General features: G+C 41.2%; 1 protein-coding gene and 1 pseudogene across 6 annotated transcripts in view; both read left to right on the top strand.

Annotated features, from left to right (window-relative positions):
* The first annotated feature begins 6,195 nt into the window (after positions 1-6,195).
* Positions 6,196-20,495, top strand: part of MFSD14B (major facilitator superfamily domain containing 14B) — a 184,973-nt gene continuing 170,673 nt past the window's right edge. For 4 of the 6 annotated variants that reach the window (XM_053920618.2, XM_045188073.3, XM_045188070.3 and 1 more), the window contains exon 1: positions 6,196-6,476. In XM_053920618.2, the coding sequence (XP_053776593.1) occupies positions 6,432-6,476 (45 nt within the window). In that variant the 5' untranslated portion in view covers positions 6,196-6,431. Of the gene's footprint in view, positions 6,477-6,686; positions 7,023-20,495 lie in introns of those variants that run through there. The other 2 variants (XM_024580744.4, XM_045188071.2) reach the window with 2 other exon arrangements.
* On the top strand, positions 12,979-14,339 carry LOC112323099 (small ribosomal subunit protein eS17-like; annotated as a pseudogene).

The raw sequence follows: 20,495 nt of genomic DNA, 5'->3' as shown, positions 1-20,495 counted from the left end.
AACAAAGCCAAACAGCTGAGTGGAAGACCTTTGCAGAGAATACATAATGACCCTGGCCATAAACCACAGGCCTCTGGAGAAGAGAGGAAGAGGAATTCTAATGCAAATAGAGAGAGAACACCAGAACAAAGTAGCCAGCTTGGGAGGAAGCCTCAACTTCCCTTTTGGCTCTGGCTCCCAGGGGAAACAGCACATTTGTGCTCCCCCTAGGGATTTCCCCCTCTCAAATTCCGAAGGTTCCCTGTGAATAAACTTGCTTCTGAAAGCTCTAGGTAGGGTGGATATTAGGGTTTTAACCCACCACCTTCTTCCCTGATATTAATAAAAACACAATTATAATCCAATCCCTGTCTCTGCCTTTTGGCTCAGCAGTGACAGGCAGCAAGCACTCTAGACTTGGCTGCTCTCTGGTTTCACTGATTTGCTAAAGATAATGATACTGATAGTTAACATTTGGCAAGCACTTACTATGCACCCAACCACATTTCAAGTGAGGTATTAATCATCCAAAACAATTTTCATTTTATAGATTTTACAAAAGAAATTGAGAAGCAAAAGTAAAGTTAACACTCCAAGCTCACATAATTGTTTTGTTCAGGGTTCAGGTCAGGCACTTTGGATCTCTGCAGGCACTTTGTCATGATTATCAGGAGATAAAAGGAGAAGTAAAACATGGAAGATAGTGACATTGTTCTTAAGATTTTTTTTAAAGGAAGAATATTTTTTGATCTGGATTTTTAATATATTTTTCTTCATTCAACATTAAGTTTCTCCTATGTGCCAGGTACTATATGTATGTATGAAACACTCCTGCCCTCAATGAGTCTAGGCAAATGAGAAAATAAAGTTTTAGAGAGTCCAATTGTCTGAGGTCACATTGTTGGAACATACTAAATCATGGGAGTCAAATCTAGATCTATCTGACCCCAAAGTAGATGCTGGGGTAAGGAGTTTGAATTTTATCATGAAAACAGAGCAATTGAATGATGTGAAGTTGAGAAGTCATATTGAAACCGGAAAAGACACTGGCATTTGGGCTGTATGTCACTACCAAACCCAATAAGCAATGACAGCGATTGAATCTTTATGGGTGCTTTATTCAGATGGCCGGCGATCTATGAAGATGGTGGGTTCAATCTCTAATAGACCATCTTTTCCTTCTCTTTCCAGGCCAGACTTTCTATAACAGGGAATAAACAAAGTGTGGTGAGGGCATTGAAATTCAGGGAGGATTAGGTGAAAGAAGCTGCAACATTCCTGTCCTGGGCAGTTAGCTGCTAGCTGGGGCAGTGGTGGTCATCTGTCTCTCCCTGGAACACAAAGGCCCAGATGCCTCCAGTTGTCCCCAGGCGGTCAGCTGTTTTCCCAGGAACCAGGACAGGCCTTATCTGTGGTTTCTGAAACAAAAGTTTTAACATATACATTACTTGCTAGACTTATACCTTTTTACCTTAAACTAAAGTTTTCCAACTCTTGAGTCCCCTATCAATATCAGATGGTTAATAAAGAGTTCACTCAGGACAATTAGGGAGATTAGAAGAAGAAAAAATTTAACCTTGCACACTGAGATGCAAGGTCGCTCTTTTATATATGACGTAGCGATCCGTGTTGAAGGAAACAGGTTTTTATTAGCAGGTTTCCAACTTTAGGGGAGGAGTTAGGGCACTCCTGCTCAGAGCTTTTCTCTCCCACAAGACCCAGAACTTGTCTTACTCCCCAAAAGACCACAGGCCAAAACCTGCCCAGAAGTTCCCCATTTCTTTATCTGTCCTTAAGCTGGTCACACAAACAGATCTTCATCCTTTCTGGCATGTGCACTTGTGGGTTTGGTTAGGTTGGAGTCGCTCAAGAAACCAGATGGGGGCAGCAAGCTAAGAAGCAGGGAATAAGAGGGAAAGTGGAGCTAACCTAAGCAGGTTGGGGAGCCAACCAAGGGAGGTTAAGACCAGTTGTTCTCGCTCAGTTGTTCTTAGGGGAGGGTTTTTAAGCACAAAAAGGCGCAAAAACCCATGGAGGGTAACTGGTTGGGATGTCAGAGTCTGACTGGCTAGAGCTGGTTGCTGGGTGCCATTTCTGCTGACCATTGTTCTTGATACATCTTGTCAGGCTCAAGTTAAAGTTGCTTCCTGATATGCCAGTTAGGCTGAACCCAGACCCCAATCTTAGCTGAGCATCTGTTTGTCCTGGGTAGGGTCAGCAGGCAGTTTCCCAGGCTACAGTTTCCCACAGTACACTTTCCTGCCTGATGATTTTCCATTTCTTCTAGGTCTACCTAGGTTGTCAGGTTTCACAGTCACCATCCTCTTGCAGTAGCTCTCTTTTTCAGAATCTGAGATGTGCTGATCTCAGTCTCCATGTAGCAGTCCAGGATCTGTGTGCTGTGCTGCAATGGATCATAGTGTCCCAGAAGCTGAGGCCCAGGGAGGCACATGTCTCAGTGTGGGACCCTGACTCTAGGAGTGGGCTTCCATCCAGGCAGGGTCTAACCCCCTGGTGGGGCCTGGCATCTACATGGTCTCATGAGTGCTCCTGCCCATTCAGTGAGCAGGGCCAAAGGCCCAGAGGCCCAATACGTCCAAAAGGCCAAAAGCCCAGAGAGAGAACTTGAACCAAGCTCCAAAGTCCCATACCAAGAGAGCAACTTCTCTGGACCAAGCGATTAACCGAGGGAGAGCAAAAGAGAGAGCAAACCAGTCTGTTCCTCTCCTTCAAAAAGGCCCTCCCGAAATCCAACATGTGCAGGAAGCCAGTGAGAGTGTCCAGCTTTTCCTGTGGTACATCAGTGTCTGACATTTTTGTCAGCTCACCAGTGTCTTTGACCCTCTTTCAGGTGCCATTTTTAGTCAGGGCAAAAGTTTCCCAATCACACATAGGCACACAGGCATCTGTTCATCCAGGGTGGGGCATCTGTGCCCCCCCCCGCACCAAGGGCAAGCTGGTGCAGGTTGGCACAGCCAATTTGTCTTTGTTTACAGTTTGCCTCTGGCAGCAGCCTCCTTCCATAGCCTCTCCCTCTGGGTAGGCAAGGCTGCATTAATCTGTCTTTGTTATGAAATATCCCTTAAACACTGTGCCTTCCACTCTGTCAGCACCTGTCTGCCTTGGAGAAGTCAAAAGATATTTTTAATCTGCTGCCTGGCCAGGCTCCCCCCAACCCCTCCTTTTTGCTTGTGGGTGGGGTTCCCCTGAACCTGGGTTTTCTCCTGTTTTCCAGTGACCTCTGCTCCAACCTACACCGTCACAACAAGACCAAGTGAGACACTTTACATTCATCTAGGGGAAAAATGAGGGTTCACACTAAAGGCAGTGACAGTGACTAGAATAAAGGAAAGGAGGTGAGGTCATCTGGGAAGTAGAATAGAATTACTTGGTGACTAGATATGGAGAGAGAAGTGAAGAGGTGAGGCAAAAATTTCTGCTAGATATCTGGCTTAGGGGACTGGGTAAAACAGCTGGGACTTTCTCCTAGAGAATGCAGGAATAGAAATAGGTTTGCAGAGAAAAATAATTTTTGGCTCTGTTAAATGAACCATCGAAATGAAGCTCTCTGGTTGAAAGCTGGATATAAACCATTTTTGCTATGTTCATTTTGTGATATCGAAACTTATATTTTCAAAAATAGCACACATTAGATCAAACCAGAAAAAGTAACTAGGTAAATTTCTTAAAGTTGACATGCTAAGAATATCACATTTGTGTGTGATCGCTTTCATGGAATAACCTGGAATCTACTGTTTTATTAAATGAGGCATCCTATGTACAATAAAACAAGTAAAAATATTTAAAATTGTATTGTCCCTACAGTATATAAAAGGTAAAGCCATGGGCATAGAAGTGATTGCCTTGAGGAGATATGTACAATAAGAAAAAAAAGAAAACTTGGGGAATTAGGGAGATTCAAGTTACATTTCAGTGAAACATGCTAAGGTGAGCAGTGGAAGTCAAGGAATGTAAGTGTACCAGAAATGACTTATCAGCTAAGTCTTACGAGACTGGGGAACACATCTGCCTTTTGTTTCTGTTACAGCAGATGTGGGGAACTGTTCCAAGCGTGGGAAATGTGGCTCAGCCCCCACTTGGAAAAGCCAGTGGGGAGAGAGGTTGGCGGGCAGGACCCCTGTCCATGGATAGGTTCTCTAGTGGGGAAATCAGGCCTGCATTGTACCTTGACTGCTATGAGACTTGCTCTTGCTAAAACTTCCTCACCCTGAGGCAGCAAATGTTTACTGAGTATCTTTATCTTCCCAAAATCTGAGCTAGATCTTCCAGATATGGAGCATAGCCTGTTTCGACCACTTCTCCCTTCACATTGCAAATATCCTCCTTTGATGTATTCAGAGACATCCTCTCCTTTTCCTGCAAAAGATAACCACCCAGAACAAACCTTTGCATAATAAAGGAGGACCATCTTTGATGTAAAGGGCCTAGAAAAACAATAAAAGCCTGTCAAGGCAAGGGTCAGGGTGCTCTCCTCATGAGAGAGTGGCTGCCCCATCCCTTTTCCTCCACAGGATTTCTGTAGTCTGTGTGTATTTGTACATTGCGGCCAGGATCTGCATCATCTGGCGCATCCGTGTCAAGCAGAGCCTACACCAGTGCCTGGCCAGTAGGAACCTTATACATATTTTCCGAGTCAAATGTTGAGAGGGCAGGGAAGCCACAAATGCCATTTGCTATGGCAACTAGATGATTGGGGATGTGTGCCAGCAGGATGGCAGGCAGTAAGTAAAAATAGGAGAGGAGAAAGTGAAGACCAAAAGTGAGGGCTTCTCTTCCCAACTACTTGGCTGAGAAAAGAGATGTGGTAGTAGTTAGAGGGAGACACACTGGTAGGATTTTTTAATTTTAAGATGGAAAATTTAAGTATATTTACATGTTATGTGGTAAGAGCCAATGGAGAAAAAAATAGTTTAAAGTTATATGAGAAAGGAGAATGAGTGAAGCAAGGCCCCCAAGAAGGCAGAAGTGAATGCATTCCAGAGCAGGGGTAGTTTAGCATGGGATTATAGAAAAGCAATAAGCTGCTGTGTGGCCATAGAGACATTTCTGGTAAAGATTTAAGAAGTTATAATTTCAGACCATCTTATGTGGCTACTTTGAGTCCCTACGTTTATAAGGCCCACCATGCCAGCCTCTCCTGAGCTTGTTAGATTTAGTATGTGACCCCTTTTTCGTCCACAGTTCAAATACCTTACAGGAAAAAAATTCTGATTATATTTGCACTCCAAATTTGTGGAGCAGGTTCTGTTACCTTAGTCTGGTGATTTCCAATTTTTCGTTTTATGGCATGCATAAACTAATTACTAAAATTCTGCAGGTCACCGAAAAAATGTATGTTTTGCCAATGTGACCCCCAAAATAGGTGTAATTTTGATTCATTCACATCAGATACCTATTGTTGTATTGGCTATTGCCATTTTTTAAAATTTGACAATTAAGTTTAAAGAGGTCAGTGTCCCTGACTAAATAGTCAGGTACTGTGTGTTTTAAAATTTTTTTCTGGCACACCAGTGACTCACCAGATGAAAATTGCTGCTTTAACCAAGTCGCTTTTTTTTTGAAGCTTGGGTTGGCATCTGCAAAATAGTCTGTGGTACCTCACAAGGTCCCTTCCAGGGAGTAATTATAACAATGCTCATGGAGCCAGGATTAGTGTTGTTAGTTGATTTCATCACCTTAAAGTATGCTACTGTCCCCATCTTACAGATGAGGGTTCTAGGCTGAGTAATCAGCTCACATTCACTGTGGTCGTGTATGCAGCTCTGGGGCCTGTATGTTTCCTGGAGCTGCCCTTCCCACATCCCACAGCTCACGTAACCTCTTCTTCAGTTACTCTTTAGATTTTGGAAAGGAATAGAATATCGTAGTTACAGTCCATGGGTATTTACCCAGTTGAGGCTTCCAGATCAGGGGTAGGGGGTTACGGATTGGGGGTAGCTTTCTTTCCCAGTCAGAAAGTGCCACCTATATACTTCAGGGAGACATCATTTTTCGGGCAGTATGGGCTAAACCAAGGCCAGAAGTGCTGTCACTACCAAAACCCTCCATAATACTCCGAATTGGCGCCTCTCGGTTCTCTCAGGAAAAAGAAAGTAGGGGTAAGGCCCTGGGCAACCACGTACTTTCTGCGCAGAGCAGCCGCAAAGGCGGGGTTTGAGGTGGGCGGGGCGCAGGGACTTTGTGGCGGGAGCCAAGGCGTAGGCGGCCTGCCATCTCTGGTGGGGGTGGTTTGCAGCAACTCTCATCTCTCTCCCGTCCTTCCCGCCTTCAGCCTCGGCCTCCTTACCCGGGCGCGGAGCCCATGAGGGCGTGGGCCCTCCGCCGCTTTTGCGGCTTCTCAGTGCTGCGGAAGCGCCCCGAGCCGTCTAGGTCATGGCCGTAGCCTGAGATTGGAGCAGGAGGAGAAAGCGTAGGAACCCCAGGCGGCAACCATGTCTGAGAAGCGCGCGATCGCGCAGGCCGCAGGCGGCAGCTGGGTAAGCGTGGAGTTCCGCCGCGTGGCCCAGATCGAGGCCGCCAGTCAGGGGACGGGAGGTTAGTCCAGATCGCGGTCAAAATCTGGTGTCTCCTGGGTGCCGGGCACGGACGCTGAGGCAGGAGCGCGACAGCGCTTCCGCTGGGGCGGGAACTTCGGCTCCTGGAAAGTCGGTCCGGTTCCGGGTGAGCCTGCCTAATTCATCCCGAGGCACTTCTAGCCCTGCTCATTGCTAGACAAAACTATGTTTTGGTTATTGTTTCAAAAGGTGCCAGACGGGACCGTGAATGTAAATAATTTGGTTCTTTCTAAATTTTCCATTCATGGGATAGTCGATACCCTTTTTGTGGTACAATTTCTGGCCAGCCTGCCTAGAGGATGTGTGGGAAACCTTTAGAACCGTCATTCGGCTCTCCAGGGGAAGTTGGCGTTGGAGTCTGGCAGCCCCTTTCTACTCCTTGATTTCTAAGCAATCGCAGGAACACTTGGGGAATAGGATTTCAGACAAAGCTGAGGATCCCAGGGCCCGGCAGAGGAACATGTTCAGGTCGGTCTCTTTTTCCAGTTTAAATGAGGTTCATATGGCATCTGAGGCCCTGATGTGATTGGCCTGGATTCAGCAGAACAGGTTTTGTCGGTGGCACTATGGTTTCCCATGGAGGAACACTAAGCATACAGAGTGTCGTTTCTTAAAGACATTTTCTTTTCTTTCGTCTATTTAAAACAGGAAATATAGAAATGTTACAATAAACAGAAACTCTAGCACCAAGGAAACATTTTATCAAAAAAAGAAATTTTCGAAAAACTAAATATGATTATCGGCTTTAGATTCTTAGCTTACCTACCTAAATTTGCTTTTAAAGAATGCTAAATGATTATATTTGGTCATGTGAGTCCCGCCATTAGTAGAACTGAAAGGACAGGTGAGGTAGGAAGAGTCCTAAGTAGAATGGAGGCAGCAGAGCTGGTTTCTAGTCCTAGTTCTACAACAACCAGTGTACACCAGGCAGGGTGCTGACACAGCCTTGCCCCTCAGTGCCTAATCTGTAAACAGAAGCCTTGGTAATGTTGAAGGCTCCTCCCTGCCAAAGTGACTTCTTATTACTGAAAAAGCATGGGGGGGAATCCTCATTTCAAAGATAATATTTCTGGAATGTAGAACATTTGTCTTGGTAGGGGAGGAAATTCTATATAATTGGCTTTTCTCATTTTGTTTCTGATTATGTAAAAAGTAGACTGACTGGTCATCTTCCTGCCCCCTAAACAAAAACCAAACTTCCAGGTCCTCCTGTTTTTTTTTTTTTTTAATTGATACACAATAATTACAAGTCAGTGACCCAAATAGTAGCCTAAGAGGTAGTATCCTTCATTACTTTGCATACCTACAACATTCAAATACATTACTATGTCTAGCTAGGTTTACCAGGTAAAGATTTTAGGTTTTATCCTTCTCTACATTCCTGTGGTTCAGTTCCTTGGCATTTTTGACCAAGATTTTGACTGTCTCTTGAGACTCTTGTTTACCTCACCATCAGTCTGCCTTCAACAGTATGTATTGCAATATTAGTGTAATCTAACATGTAAATATGATCATTACTGCTTTACTTAATTTTTTCATTGGCTCCCCTTGGCTTACGGGATAGAAAAATGACCTGGCAGGTTAAAGCATTATAGCATGGTGATTAGATGAGTATGCTTGGAATCCCAGTCTCCACCATTTATTAAATGTATAATTTTGGGTACGTTACTTAACCTCTCTGAATTAATAATAATGTTTACCTCAGAGGATTGTGAAGACAACTGCAACCTGGAATCTAGTAAGTCCTCAATAAACATTAGCTGTTATTTTTCTTATTACTCTATTTTTGGCATGAATGATTGGTCAGAATGTATCGGGATTTCCTGAGTAATAAAAGTATTCAGTCCTCTCTTATTTACTAATCTATACAGGAACTGGAACCAACCCTAAAAATGAAAATTGTTAATTGTGTGCTTAGAACAGGAACTTTTGAGGAATGTTTACTTAAATAAACCTAGACAATTTATTTTGGAATTCCTTCTGTGAATCCTGATGCTAATTTGGGCACAAGTAGATTTCCTGTCCATTCTTTTCTCATCTCTAATGGTATACAAAGTCAGAATTGATAAACTGCAGTTAATACTGAAAATGAGTTTTGTTGGTGCTTGCTATACTTGTAAAATAATTAGCATGGACAGGTGGCAGAATCCCGTCACTGGTCTTTTTGAATGTATGGTGGCTGCGAAAGCAGTGAATACCTTTAATTCTGTATGTTCATGTCATATGCCAGTACCTCCAAATTATTCATATTTCCTGCTTGCGTTTTCTGTTTAATATCACTTTCAGGTGCTATTTTCTACAGCTCCCAGGACTTCAGGACTTAATCTTATTTTAATGTGTTGGAATTTTCTTATAGCTTCATTTCATGACTTCAGGTTCTTAAGTGCTACTAATACTCTATGGGAACAGTGCCTATGTATAAGGAATTGGCTGACAACTTTTTTCTACCTTGTTTGGCAGAGAGGTGTATCGACCTGAAAAAGATTTTGGCAAAGATATGTATTGACCTGAATAATAGAAAGGAATCAAGTATTTACTGCAAGGAATTATTGCCTTCAGAAAAAGGGAGGTGTGAATTTTTTTTTTTTAACATGCAACACGTGGATGGAAGTTCTTTTTCTGCATGTATATAACAAGTTGTTGCATCATTTGTTGAAAAGACTTTTTTTATTCACTGTATTGCCTTTGTAACTTTTTTACAGTTTAGCTGTCCATATATGTGTCGGTCTGTTTTGGATTCTCTGTTTCGTCTATTTGTTTATGTTTACATCAGTATCATGCAGTGTCTGTTACTGGAAGTTTATAGTAAGACTTGAAACAAATAGAGTTGCTTCTACGACCTTGTCCTTCTCTTTTAAAATTTTTGTGGCTTTTCTGGGTTCTCTGCATTTTAGAATTATAGAATCAGCTTATGAACTACGAAAAAATTAAAAGCCTGCTGGCATTTTCATTGGGATTGTGTTAACCCTAAAGATCGTTTTGGGGAAAATTGAAAACAATATTGAGTGTTCTCATTCATGAATGAGGTATCTCTCCATTTATTTTAGATTTTCTTTAATTTCTCTCAGCTGTGTTTTGTAGTTTTCAGTGTATAGTTCTTTCAGAACAGTTGTTACATTATTACCTATTTCATATGTTTGTGCTATTGTACATGTAATGTAAATATAATATAAATGTAAATTCTTTAAAATGTTTAAATTCACAATTGTTTGTTTTCAATATATGGAAATAGAGTTGATTAAGAAATATGTTTAATTGTCATAAAATACACATAACAAAATTTACCCTTTAACCATTTTAACTGTATATATAATTCATTAGTGTTAAGTATGTTTACATTGTCGTATAACCAATCTCTAGAACTTTTTCATCTTGTAAAACTGAAACTTTATGTCCACTAAACAGTGACTCCCGTTTATCCGTTACTGATCCCCTAGTAACCACCATTCTGCTTTCAGTTTCTGACTTTGACTACTTATAGAAATCTCATGTAAGTGAAATCATATACTGTTTGTCTTTTTTGTGACTAGCTTATTTTACTTAGGGTATTTTCAGGATGGATGTTGACGCATATTGTCTTCACTGTTGAAGGCATGTGTAGCATATGTCTTTTCCTCCTTTAAGACTGAATAATATTTCATTTTTTGTATATGCAACTTTTCATTTTTCCATTAATCTGTGGATGATTAGTTGGGTTGCTTGTAACTTTTCACTGTTGTGAATGATGCTGCTGGAACATGAATACAAATATCTCTTTGGAGATCCTGCTTTTAGTTCTGGATATCTACTGAGAAATGGAGTTTGTGGAATAATTGGGTAATTCTGTTTTGAATTATTTGAGGAGTCACCATATTGTTTCCCCCGTGGCTGCACCATTTTACATTCCCACCTACAAGGCTCTAGGGTTCTAATTTCTTCACATCCTCACCAAACTTCTTATTTTCCTGTTGTTGTTTTTTTGTTGTTGTTTTTGTTTTTGATAGTAGCCATCCTGATGGGTGTGAGGTAATATCATGTGTTGGATTTTGCATTCATCTAACGATTAATGATTTTGAACATCTTTTCACATGCATGTTGGCCATTTGTATATCATCTTTGGAGAAATGTTTATTCAAGTCCCTATTCAAGTCCCTTGGTCTTTTATAAGTTGGATTATTTGGGTTTTTTTCTTATCAAGTTGTAGAAGTTTCTTATATATAGTAGCACATCAAATGTATGATTTACAGATATTTTCTTCACAGATTGTCTTTTCACTCTGTTGATTATGTCTTTTGATTTACAGACATTTAAAAGCTTGATAAAGACCAATTTAAACTTTGTAATTTTGATGAAGCCCATATCTGTTTTATCTTTTTCACTTGTGTTCTAGGAGTTTTAGTTGAGGTCATTATCTATTTTAAGTTACTTTTTACATATGGTGTGAAGTAGGATTCCAGCTTTATTCTTTTTTTTCCTGCTTTTACTTTTATTTATTAATTTAAGTTATATTTTATTGTTAATCCTACTACAGTTGTCCTGTTTTTCTCCCTTTGTCTCCCTCCACCCAGGATCCCCCTCTCCCAGGAAATCCCCACACATTGTCCATGGGTCATGCATATATGTTCTTTGGCTTGTATTCACTATGTTGCACTTTACATCTCCATGATTATTCTGTAACAACCAATTTGTACTTTTAATTCATTAACCTTTTTTGCCCATCCTTCTGACACTCCCTCCTATCTAGTAACCATCAAAACATTTTTTTATTCTGTTTCTATTCTGCTTGTATATTTATTTGTTTTTTAGACTCAATTGTTGATAGATAGGTATTTATTGCCATTTTATTGTTCATATGTTTGATCTTAAAAAGACCCTTTAACATTCTATATAATGCTGGCTTGGTAGTGATGAACTCCTTTAGATTTTTCTTGTCTGGGAAGCTCTTTATCTGCCCTTCCATTCTAAAGGATAGCTTTGCTGGATAGAGTAGTCTTGGTTGTATTCATCACTTTGAATGTTTGTCAATCCCTTGTAGCCTGCAAAGTTTACTTTGAGAAATCAGCTGATAATGGATGGAACTGGAGAGCATTATGCTAAGTGAAATAAACCAGGTGGTGAAAGACAGATATCATATGATCTCACCTATAAGTAGAACTTAATCAACAAAACAAACAAGCAAGCAAAATATAACCAGAGACATTGAAATAAAGAACAAACTGACATTAACCAGGGGGGAAGGGGATAACAGGAGAAAGAAGGGGAAGGGTGGTTAAGGAACATGTATAAAGGACCCATGGTTAAAGCCAATGGGGAGTGGGGTGGGGATAGGATTGAGTGTTGGAGGTAGGATGGGTGGGACAGGGGGGAGTGGTAGGTAGAAAATAGGGACAACTGTAGTTGAACTACAATTTTAAAAAAAGAAGAAATTAACAAAGAAGTCAGCTGACAGTCTGTGGGAGCTCCCTTGTAGGTGACTAACTGCTTTTCTCTTGCTGCCTTTAAGATTATCTCTTTGTCTTTAACCTTTGGTATTTTAATTATGATGTATCTTGGTGTGGTCCTCTTCAGGTTCATCTTGTTTAATACTCTGTGTAGTTTCTGAACTTGTATGACTTATTTCTTTCAACAAGTTAGGGAAGTTTTCTGTCATTATTTTTTCAGATAGGTTTTCAATTTCTTGCTCCGTCTTCTCCTTCTGGCATCCCCATGATGTGAATGTTGGTATACTTGAAGTTGTTCCAGGGGCTTCTTACATTATGCTCATTTTTTTTAGATTATTTTTCTTTCTTGTTGTTCTGATTGGGTGCTTTTGCTTTGTTATAGTGCAGATTACCGATTTGATTCTCGGCTTTATCCACTCTACTGTTGATTCCCTGTAAATTGTTCAATTAGTGTATCCTTCATTTCTGACTAGATCCCTTCATGCTGGTGAGGTTCTCACTAAGTTCATCGAACATCTTTATAACGAGTGTTTTCAACTCTGTATCTAGTGAATTGCCTGTCTCCATTTTGTTTAGTTCTTTTTCTGGAGTTTTGATCTGTTCTTTTTCTGGAGTTTTGATCGTGTTTCTTTGTCACCTCATTTTGGCAGCCTTCCTGTGTTTGTTTCTATGTATTAGGTAGAACTACTCTGTCTCCCAGGTGTGGTAGAATGGCCTAATGCAGTAGATGTCCTGTAGGGTCTAGCAGCACAACCTCCCCTATCACCCAAGCTGGGTACTTGAGGTGTGCCCCCATGTGGGCTATGCACACCCTCCTCTTGTAGTTGAGCCTTGATTGCTGTAGGCACGTCCAAGGTCAGCCACCACCTACATTCTGTCCAGGTCCACCTGGCATAAGCTACAAAGGGATCTGCAGATGACTGCTGCATGTGCTGGGCTTGGAAGTGCCCTGGCGAGGCCAAGCTGTGTGTCAAGGCTGACTGATGCTAGTACCAGTCCTTGGGCCACTTAGCAAGAGGTACAGGGCTCACTGAGGCCAGATGTTGCTTGTTTGAGAGAATTTAGGAAAATCTGAAGCATGAGCCAAGACAAGGCATTTGTATGGAAAAGCCACAGGAAACAGCTTGCGGGGTCCAGGTAGTTGGGTGGGGCACTACCTCAGGCACTTGCCAGGGTGGGGCAAACATTGTGAACCAGGTTGATGGAATCTTAGATATGGCACCTGCCTGCTCACTCTGTGGGGAGAGGGCCCAAAAAAGGAACAGTGGCCTCTGCCCGCACTTCTGTCAGAGCTGGGAGAAAGCTACATCTCCAGCACTTACTCTTCTGCCCGACAATTCAGTTCCTCCCCATATGTCTCTGGCACCTTTCAAGCTGCTGCCCTGTGGTTGAGCTTAGAGGGAATGAGTCCAAGAGAGTCCGTTCACAGGCCCTTTGAGAGGAACTGCCTGGGACTCCAGAAGTTTCTGTCTTCCACAGCCTCAATGTCTTCTGGGTTTTATTGCCACAAGTTATGGGGACTTATCTTCCTGGCACTGGAACCCTGAGCTGGGGGGCTTGATGTGGGGCTGGGACCCCTCATTCCTGAGAATCCCTCCCAATTGTCTACCACACATGGGTGTGGGATCAGCCTGTCTGCATCTCTGCCTCTCCTACCAGTCTTGATGTGGCTTCTTCCTTAATTTCATAGTTGTAGGACTTCCATTTATCTTGATTCCTGGCAGTCTGAATTTTGGTTGCTCTGTAGTTTAGTTATAATTTTAATATGGTTGTGTGAGGAAGAGGAGCCATGTTTATCTATGCTGCCGTCTTGACCAGTAGTTCAGCTTTATTCTTTTCATGTAGAAAGTCTGTTGTATCAGCACTCTTTGTTGAAGCAACTGTTTTTTCCCCATTGAATGGATTTGACACTTATGCCAAAAATCAGCTGGACATAAAATATATCACCAGGGACCCATCAAGATGGGCCGCGTTTGCACCAAGACCGTGAAGAAGGCGGCCCCGGTCATCATTGAGAAGTACTGCACGTGCCTGGGCAATGACTTCCACACCAACAAGCGCAAGTGTGAGGAGATCACCATTATCCCCAGCAAGAACTCTGAAACTAGGTAGCAGGCTACGTCACACATCTCATAAAGCAGATTCGGAGAGGCCCTGTGAGAGGCTGCAGGGAGAGAGAGAGAGAGAGAGAGAGAGAGAGAGAGAAAATTACATTCCCGAGGTCTCAGCCCTGGATCAGATCATTGAAGTTGATCCTGACACTAAGGAGATGCTGAAGCTCTTGGACTTTGGCAGTCTGTCCAACATGCGGGTCACTTAGCCTACAGTCGGGATGAATTTCAAAACACCACACAGAGCTGTTTGAATCTTTCCACTGTAATATTATCAATAAACCACCGACAACTAAAATATACGTGTGTGTGTGTGTGTGTGTGTATATCAGTCTGTTTGTGGACTCTCAATTTTATTCAGTTGGTGTATATGACAGCCTGTCTTTTGCTTCCATGTAGGCAGGTCACATGTTTACCAGGTACTGTGATCTTTAAGTTGGGGATCATGTGTGAAACAAATGGGAGTAACTTTCGACCTTTTTCCTATTCAAAACAGATGACCTGATTGATAAAAGTTGTATGTCCTAGTTTATCTGAACTGTTCAGGTCATGTTGAGAAAGCAGGTGAGGGGGTTAATAGAAATTGTCTTTTTGCCCAGTTACATACTGGCCAGACCAGATGCTTTAGTGTTAGAAAAGAGATGGCTGGGTAAGTAAAGGACTGCACTGTGCTTTGCTTGAGGAGCTGTCTATGTTTGACTGCTGCTACCTCTTACTCAGGTTGCTGCAGTCCAGGCTATCTGCCATATATGTGTGCTAATTCTATTTGTGGAGAAATTTCGGCTAAGAATAACACTGTAATACAGTGGTTAGTAGCACACACTCTGGAGGTATGTGATTCTGGATGGAATACCAGCTTAGGCAGTTAACTAACCATTTGAGTTGGGCAACTTACTCAAATTCTCTTCATCTGAGTTTTGTCAGATGAAGATAATAATGGGGATAATAATGGTTCCTTTTTCAAAAGATTGTGGTGAGGATAAAGTGATAGTATGAGTAATGTGATTTGATCCAGTGCTTGGCACAGTGTCTGTTGCTGCTGTTACAGGATAATTTTTGCCTGAATATAGCTCAGGATTCTTTGTAATAGACTATCCTTGTATTTATTTCCCTTTTTAATTTTGCATCTATGAAATGAGAGCAGAGATATTTTCTTTTGTTGCTACCATTGTTCCCAGCATCCACCTGCCATATTGTAGAGCTCAGCAAGTATGTGTTGAGTGAATTAATCAGTTGGAGTTGAATGTTTTTCTTCTTAAAGAAAGTTGATACAGATGGGAATATTTAAAACATAGTTCTTGGCGTCTTGGTTTGCTTTAAATTGGGTAGTGGTTAGTAAAGTAAGAATTTGAAAAGTTGAGTGAAAAGCAGTTTTTTGTGTGTGTGTTGGTATTTCAGGGTCCTTAGTCTGTATTCCCAGAAGTGGAATCACTGGGTCAAAAGAGAGTTCCACTTTAAATTGTTGAAGGATATTCCATATTGTTTTCCACAGTGACTGCACCAGACTACATTCTCACCAACAGTGTGCTAGGGTTCCCTTTTCCCCACATCCTCGCCATCGCTGTTGTTCGTTGATTTATTGATATATTCATTCTGACAGGTGTAAGATGATATCTCATTAAGGTTTTAACATGCAGTTTTCTGATGATTAGTGATGCTGAGCATTTTTTCATATGTCAATGGGCCCTCTGTATGTCCTCTTTGGAGAAGTATCCATTCAGGTCTTTTTAATTGGATTGTCTTCCTTGCCGTGAGTTGTATCAGTTCTTTGCATATTTTAGAGATTAAACCCTTATCAGAGGTATCATTGGTGAAAATGTTCTCGTGGAGAGCCAAGAAGGATAATGTGTGCCAAGGGAGTTGGAATGCAGGCCTCGGGTCCAGCACAGCTGCCCTACGCCACAGAAGATTGATTGTTGCAAGAAAAGAATTACTTGGCTGCTTGCTAGATCACTGTACCAAGAAGGAGCAAGAAATTTTCTTAGGAAAAGAAAATGTACCTAGTCTTACGATTTTCTTTCTCACGCTCTGCTTCAAAGCTTGCTCAATAAATAAGGCCTGATTTTACCAATAAACAGTTCTGTCCTCTGCATCCCAGAGAAGGGACTCTACCTGGCCCCGCTTTGACTCTTCCTCTTTATTCCTTAATCCCCCCTCTGCCCTCGGGGGTCCTGAGGGCAGGTGAGGGGGGATTAAGGAATAAACAGGAAGAGTCAAAGCGGGGCCAGGTGGAGCTGATCCAGCTGCACTGGTCGCAGCACGTTCTCCCATACAGTGGGTTCCCTATTTGTCTTGTGGATGGTTTCCTTAGCTGTGCAGAAGCTTTTTAATTTGATGTAGTCCCATTTGTTTGTTTTCTGCTTTGTTTCCAGTGCCTTAGGAGATATATCAGCAAAAATATTGCTATGTTGGATATCTGAGATTTACTACCTATGTTTTCTTTTGTGATTTTTGTGGTTTTGCAACTTATATTTAAGTCTTTTGTCCATTTTGAGTTTATTTTTGTGTATGGTGTAAGTTAGTGGTCTAGTTTCATTTTTTTGTATATACCAGTCCAGTTTTCCCAACAGCATTTATTAAAGAGGCTGTCTTTGCTCTATTGTATGCTGTTGCCACTGTTGTGAAATATTAGTTGCTCACACAGATGTGGGTAATTCCTGGGCTTCCTGTTCTATTCCATTGATCTGTATTTTTGTTCTTATGCCAGTACCAGGCTGTTTTTATTACAGTGGCCTTATCTATGTGGCACTAAAAAAGAAGAAACTTACATTTTGCAACGGCATGGATGGATCTGGAGAAAATTAAGCTAAGTGAATTAAGCCAGTCAGTAAAAGAAAAATATCACATGATCTCACTTATGTGTGGAATCTAATGAACACAATAAACTAATGAACAAGATAGTAAATGAAGTTTAGACACATAAAACAGACTAATAGCTTTTGGAAAGGAGGTGGGGTGGGGATGATATGAAAGATAGTGAAGGGATTAACCAAAGAACATTTATGCACAACCTATGCTGATGGACAATATGGGGATTTACTTGGGGTCAGTAGAGAGTGGGGACTGGGTGGAGGTGGGAAAAGGAGAAAAATCGGGAACAACTGTGTAAGCATATAAACAAAAGAAATTTTAAAAATTAAAAAGAGCCCTGGCTGGTGTGGCTCAGTGGATTGAGCGCAAGCCTGTGAATCAAAGGGTTGCAGGTTCAATTCCCAGTCAGGGCACATGCCTGGGTTGTAGGCCAGGTCCCCAACAAGGGGCACATGAGAGGCAACCACACATTGATGTTTCTCTCCCTCCCTTCCCCTCTCTAAAATAAATAAATAAAATCTTTTAAAAAAATTTTAAAGCAGTTATTTTATATTTAATGAATGTTTAGTGTGTCCAACATGATAACCATCTCATTTATCCAACTATTTAATGTCATGCTAGAAAATGTATATATTTTTTTATGGAAAAGTTATTTATCTGGAGAAATAAGAAATACAATTGTTTTTCTAACTCATTTCAATATTATTAGGAAAAAGAAAAGAAAAGCCTTCAGTTATAGTCATTTACTTGATTTTTAAAACCATTTGTGTTCTTCATTTTGTGCATGTATTTTAAAAGTTTTCTGAAAGCCTTATTTTTGATGAAGCATTTCACTAACTGGATAGATAGATAAAATGATATAGGTTAATAGTAGCAAATGTGTGAATTAGTAAAGTAGTGAGAGCTTATACTAAAACATACTTTTCTTATGTGTTTTTGTAGTAACAAAGAAGTGACTGACTGAATCTAGTGTCAACACTTTCCAATTATGAAAACTGGTTTTCCACTAGAAAATACCTCAAAATAAGATTTTTTCCACTTAGAAGTACAATAGACCCATCAGTTTACACAGTTATAGTCTTGGTTCCTTACCTTACGCATACAATTCAAACTAAGGTATCTCGTTTTTAATAACTTAACATTGTACATGATGTGATGATGTACTTGATGATAAGGAGCGTTAGTGTTACATATAATAGAAAAACTGTGCCTAGTGTGCTTAGTTGAGCATCTTAATATCACCAAGGACCTGGTGGGCTCATTGCATTTATATGTTCTGCTCTTCCCAGTATATTGACTTTTGGTCTCTAGGATTGATCTCCTCTGGTCTTAAGATGGTTGACAAAACTAAGGTCACATCCTTACACAACAATGCTCCCAAACTGGAAACAGTAATTTTTTTTATATGTCCTTAGAAGAGTGAAGATAGGTCCATAGACCTTCCCATTTATTTTTGCTATATTCCATTGGCCACGTTAGGGCCATATGGCTCATTCCTAACTTAGATCTTCGAGTTATCCTCATCAGTTTGGCTAGTCAGGATTCATTTCCTGGACCTGAAGAGCTCTCTAGTCAGCAGTCTTAAGGAGGTGACTATTCTAGCTCAAGCACACAGTTGCTGAAACATGACACAATTGGGAATTTGTTAGCAAATATCTCTTGGGCAGTATATGAAGTCAACATTTTCTGCCACAAAAACCTATTATCTGTTCAGTTCATGGTATATTTAGAGAAATACTGTGTGTTACCAGCCTTTGAGAGGTGTTGTGCAGTATAGGAGTAAAGTTAAATGGAAAAGGAGGCTACAGGGATGTGGTAGGGACAGGGAAGACAAGAAATGTCAACAGCTCTCAGATACTATTGTATTGAGTTAATGATATTTATGAACACCACTTTGTATGCCACTTATATTGGGGTCAGCAAACTGTGTTATGTGAAGAACCTGACAGTAAATATTTTAGGCTTTGCAGCCATATAGTCTCTGTTGCAGCTACTCAACTCTGCCAATGTAGCACAAAAGCAGCCATAGGCATATGTAAATGAGTGAGCAATACGTTTCAGTAAAACAGTTTGCAAAAACTGGCAGCGCATTTGGGCTGTAAGCTGTAGTTTGTCAACCCTTGCTCTAATATTTGAGGGCACTAGTTTTTCCCCTACTCCTTTTCCTCCTTTAGGATGTTTTATATTTTTACTCACTTATTTTTAAAATAAAGTTTATTTTAGAATAGACAGAAAAATTACAAACATAGTATAAAGGCTCTCACACCTATCTTCTCTCTTATTAGCATCTTACATGAGTATAGTATATTTGTCAAAATTAATAACCAGTATCCATACATTATGATCAGCTAAAGCCCATACTTTATTCAGATTTTCTTGGCTTTTACCAAATGCATATTTTCTGTTCCAGTATTCTGTTACATTTACTTGTCATGTCTCCTTAAGTTCTTCCTCTTGACTGTGATAGTTTCTCAGGCTTTCTTCTTTTTTGATGACCTTCACAATTTTGACAAGTACTGGTTAGGTAATTTGTTGAATTGCCCCTAATTAGGATTCATCTGATGATTTCTTGGTGATTAAAGTGGGTTTATATGTTTGGGGGAGGAAGCCCACAGAATTGAATTACTCCATTGTATCAGGGATACATATCACTTTTGATGTTAACCTTCTGTCTGTGTTAGTCTTTGTTTGTTAGTATCCACTGTAAAGTGTGCCTTTCCCCCCCTTTTTTGGCAGAGAAATGGCACCAGATGTTAGACTGGTGGCATCAGTCCAGGTCTTGGTTCAGCAACCTCAGTACTTGAGGTCTGACTAAGAAAGAATTCAGAACCAAGGCTCAAACTATAAGAGAAAGTTTATTTAGAAAGTCACAAAAGTAGAAGAAATGGATTCAGGAAACAAGTTTCAGAGGCAAAGGAGGGGCTGTTGGAGCTTAGGAGAAAGAACAAGGTGCCCTGCCTGGTGTGGCTCAGTGGATTGAGTGCCGGCCTGTGAACCAAAGGGTGGCCAGTTCTATTCCTAGTCAGGGCACATGCCTGGGTGCAGGCCAGGTCTCTTGTTGGGGGTGAGCAAGAGGCAACCACACATTGATGTTTCTCTCTCTCTTTCTCCCTCCCTTCCCCTCTCTCTTAAAATAAATAAAATCTTTTAAAAAAGAAAGAGGCAAGGAAAAGACCCCTAGGGAAAGAGGGTAGGGAAAAATGGGCATACTCCATAGAGAGAGCCACACTGGGTTGTCTTGAAGGCTTTTATCTCCTCGCTGATTTGGGGGGATTTCAGGGGAGGTCCGAGGGGAGGATCTCAATAAACTGTTCGTCAACTTTCCAGGTGTGTCCTTTCAGGGTTTTAGTCTCTGATGATTGGTTGGTGCCAGGGCAGGGGGTCATTCGTCAATGCAGCTGGTTCTCCAGTTGGTCATGGTGTCACTAGTCTGGTTTTACTGCTTTTCTGGGCCTGAAGCTGAAACAACAGAGGCCCAGATGTGATGCTTAAGGAATGGCCATGCCAGAGCCTACATGGGAGGCACATGAAGCCACTCTTTGGTCCCTTGTTGCTCCTCTAAGAGGGTCTATCACATGACTAGTGACGCTAGGGGAGGA

Source organism: Desmodus rotundus, chromosome 3 (genome assembly GCF_022682495.2).
Source record: "Desmodus rotundus isolate HL8 chromosome 3, HLdesRot8A.1, whole genome shotgun sequence".
Taxonomy (NCBI): domain Eukaryota; kingdom Metazoa; phylum Chordata; class Mammalia; order Chiroptera; family Phyllostomidae; genus Desmodus; species Desmodus rotundus.
Note: the sequence above shows the minus strand (reverse complement) of the source record. Positions and strands in the feature narration are given on the sequence as shown.